Source organism: Oryx dammah, unplaced genomic scaffold (genome assembly GCF_014754425.2).
Source record: "Oryx dammah isolate SB20612 unplaced genomic scaffold, SCBI_Odam_1.1 HiC_scaffold_24, whole genome shotgun sequence".
Lineage (NCBI taxonomy): Eukaryota > Metazoa > Chordata > Mammalia > Artiodactyla > Bovidae > Oryx > Oryx dammah.
The window spans coordinates 85,134,861-85,136,136 of NW_024070208.1; the positions used below are offsets into that span (position 1 = coordinate 85,134,861).

The following is a 1,276-nucleotide window of genomic DNA, read 5'->3' on the forward strand; positions in this document are numbered from 1 at the left end:
AGCCCCTGGCCCCCAGGATGGGCCCCCTGAAGCCCCTGGCCCCCAGGATGGGCCCCCTGAAGCCCCTGGCCCCCAGGATGGGCCCCCTGAAGCCCCTGGCCCCCAGGATGGGCCCCCTGAAGCCCCTGGCCCCCAGGACGGGCCCCACAGCCCCCAGGCCCTTAGGATGGGCCCCCCACAACCCCCGGCCCCAGGATGGCCCCCGCAGCCCCACGTGCGGGGACTTGGGGCCCGAGTCAGCTCGGGGTGGGCCGCCTGCCCCCACCTGGCTCCTTGCACAGCTTCGTGAGGCAGCTCGGCGTGTCCCCCTTCTGGAGCAGGCCGCCCACACTCCGGCTCCGCTGCAGCTCGGCCATCTCGCTGGCCGCCTTGAGGTGTGCGGGGCCCACGCCCACGGGAGGGGCGCCGGGGCCAGGCCGGTGCCTTCGGTGGGTGGCTGTGCTGTCCTTGTCCATCCTCCCCGCCTTCCGGTCACAGCAGAGTGGGGCGGCGCTCCCGAGCGGCCCTCAGCCGGAGCACATGGCTTCTGCCTGGCAGGGAGCTGCCCACAGGCACCAGCCCTGTTGCTAGGTGGCCCCTGTGACATCACCGCAGGCACAGAGGCCAGCGGGTGCCCGGCCCCAGGATGCGGCTGCAAGTGGCCTCCCCGGGCCCCCAGCCGCAGCAGAGGCCCAGAGGCCCAGTGGTCAGGGTGCCATGTCTGCTGAGCCTTCAGTGAGTCCTTTGACTCTTCGCAGGGACGAAGGACTCGGGGGCCGGTGGTGACGCTACTTGGCTGGCGGTCTGGGCCCTGGTGGCGTCCTGCATCCTCCCCACACCAGACAAGGGGAGATTCGCTCAAATGTGATGTCGAGGGGCAGGCGACCACCTGGGGACAGGCTGCTCAGAACTGTGCTGACGAAACATTTCCCTGCCTTTGAAGTGGGGCCTTTTGCTGGCGTGTCCGTAAGCAGGGCTTGGGCAGTGTCCACAGCAGACACTCTGGGTGTGGAGCCCGGGGTCAGAAGTCCAGGCGCAGGGTGGGCTGCTCTCTGGAGGCCTCTTTCCTTGAGTGTAGACGCCGTCTCCTCACCACGTCCTCACGGGGTCGCCCCTGTGTGTCTCGGTCTTACTGGCCTCTTCTTAAAAGGACACCAGTCAGACTGGACCAGGGCCCCTGAGGGACCTCAGGTAGCCTTCGTCTCCTCTTTAAAGGCCCGTCTCAAATGCAGTCACTTTATGAGGTCCTGGGGGTCAGGGTTTCACGCTGCGCGGGGCACAGTCAGCCTATAACACA

The 1,276-nt window shown here is 68.0% G+C and overlaps 1 protein-coding gene across 1 annotated transcript in view; it reads right to left on the bottom strand.

Annotated features, from left to right (window-relative positions):
- CUNH13orf46 (chromosome unknown C13orf46 homolog) overlaps nt 1–455 on the bottom strand; it is an 8,635-nt gene extending 8,180 nt beyond the window's left edge. Inside the window, exon 1 of the mRNA XM_040267500.1 lies at nt 266–455. Within this exon, the coding sequence (XP_040123434.1) occupies nt 266–455 (190 nt within the window). The remainder of the gene's footprint in view (nt 1–265) is intronic.
- Between the last annotated feature and the right edge of the window lie 821 nt (nt 456–1,276).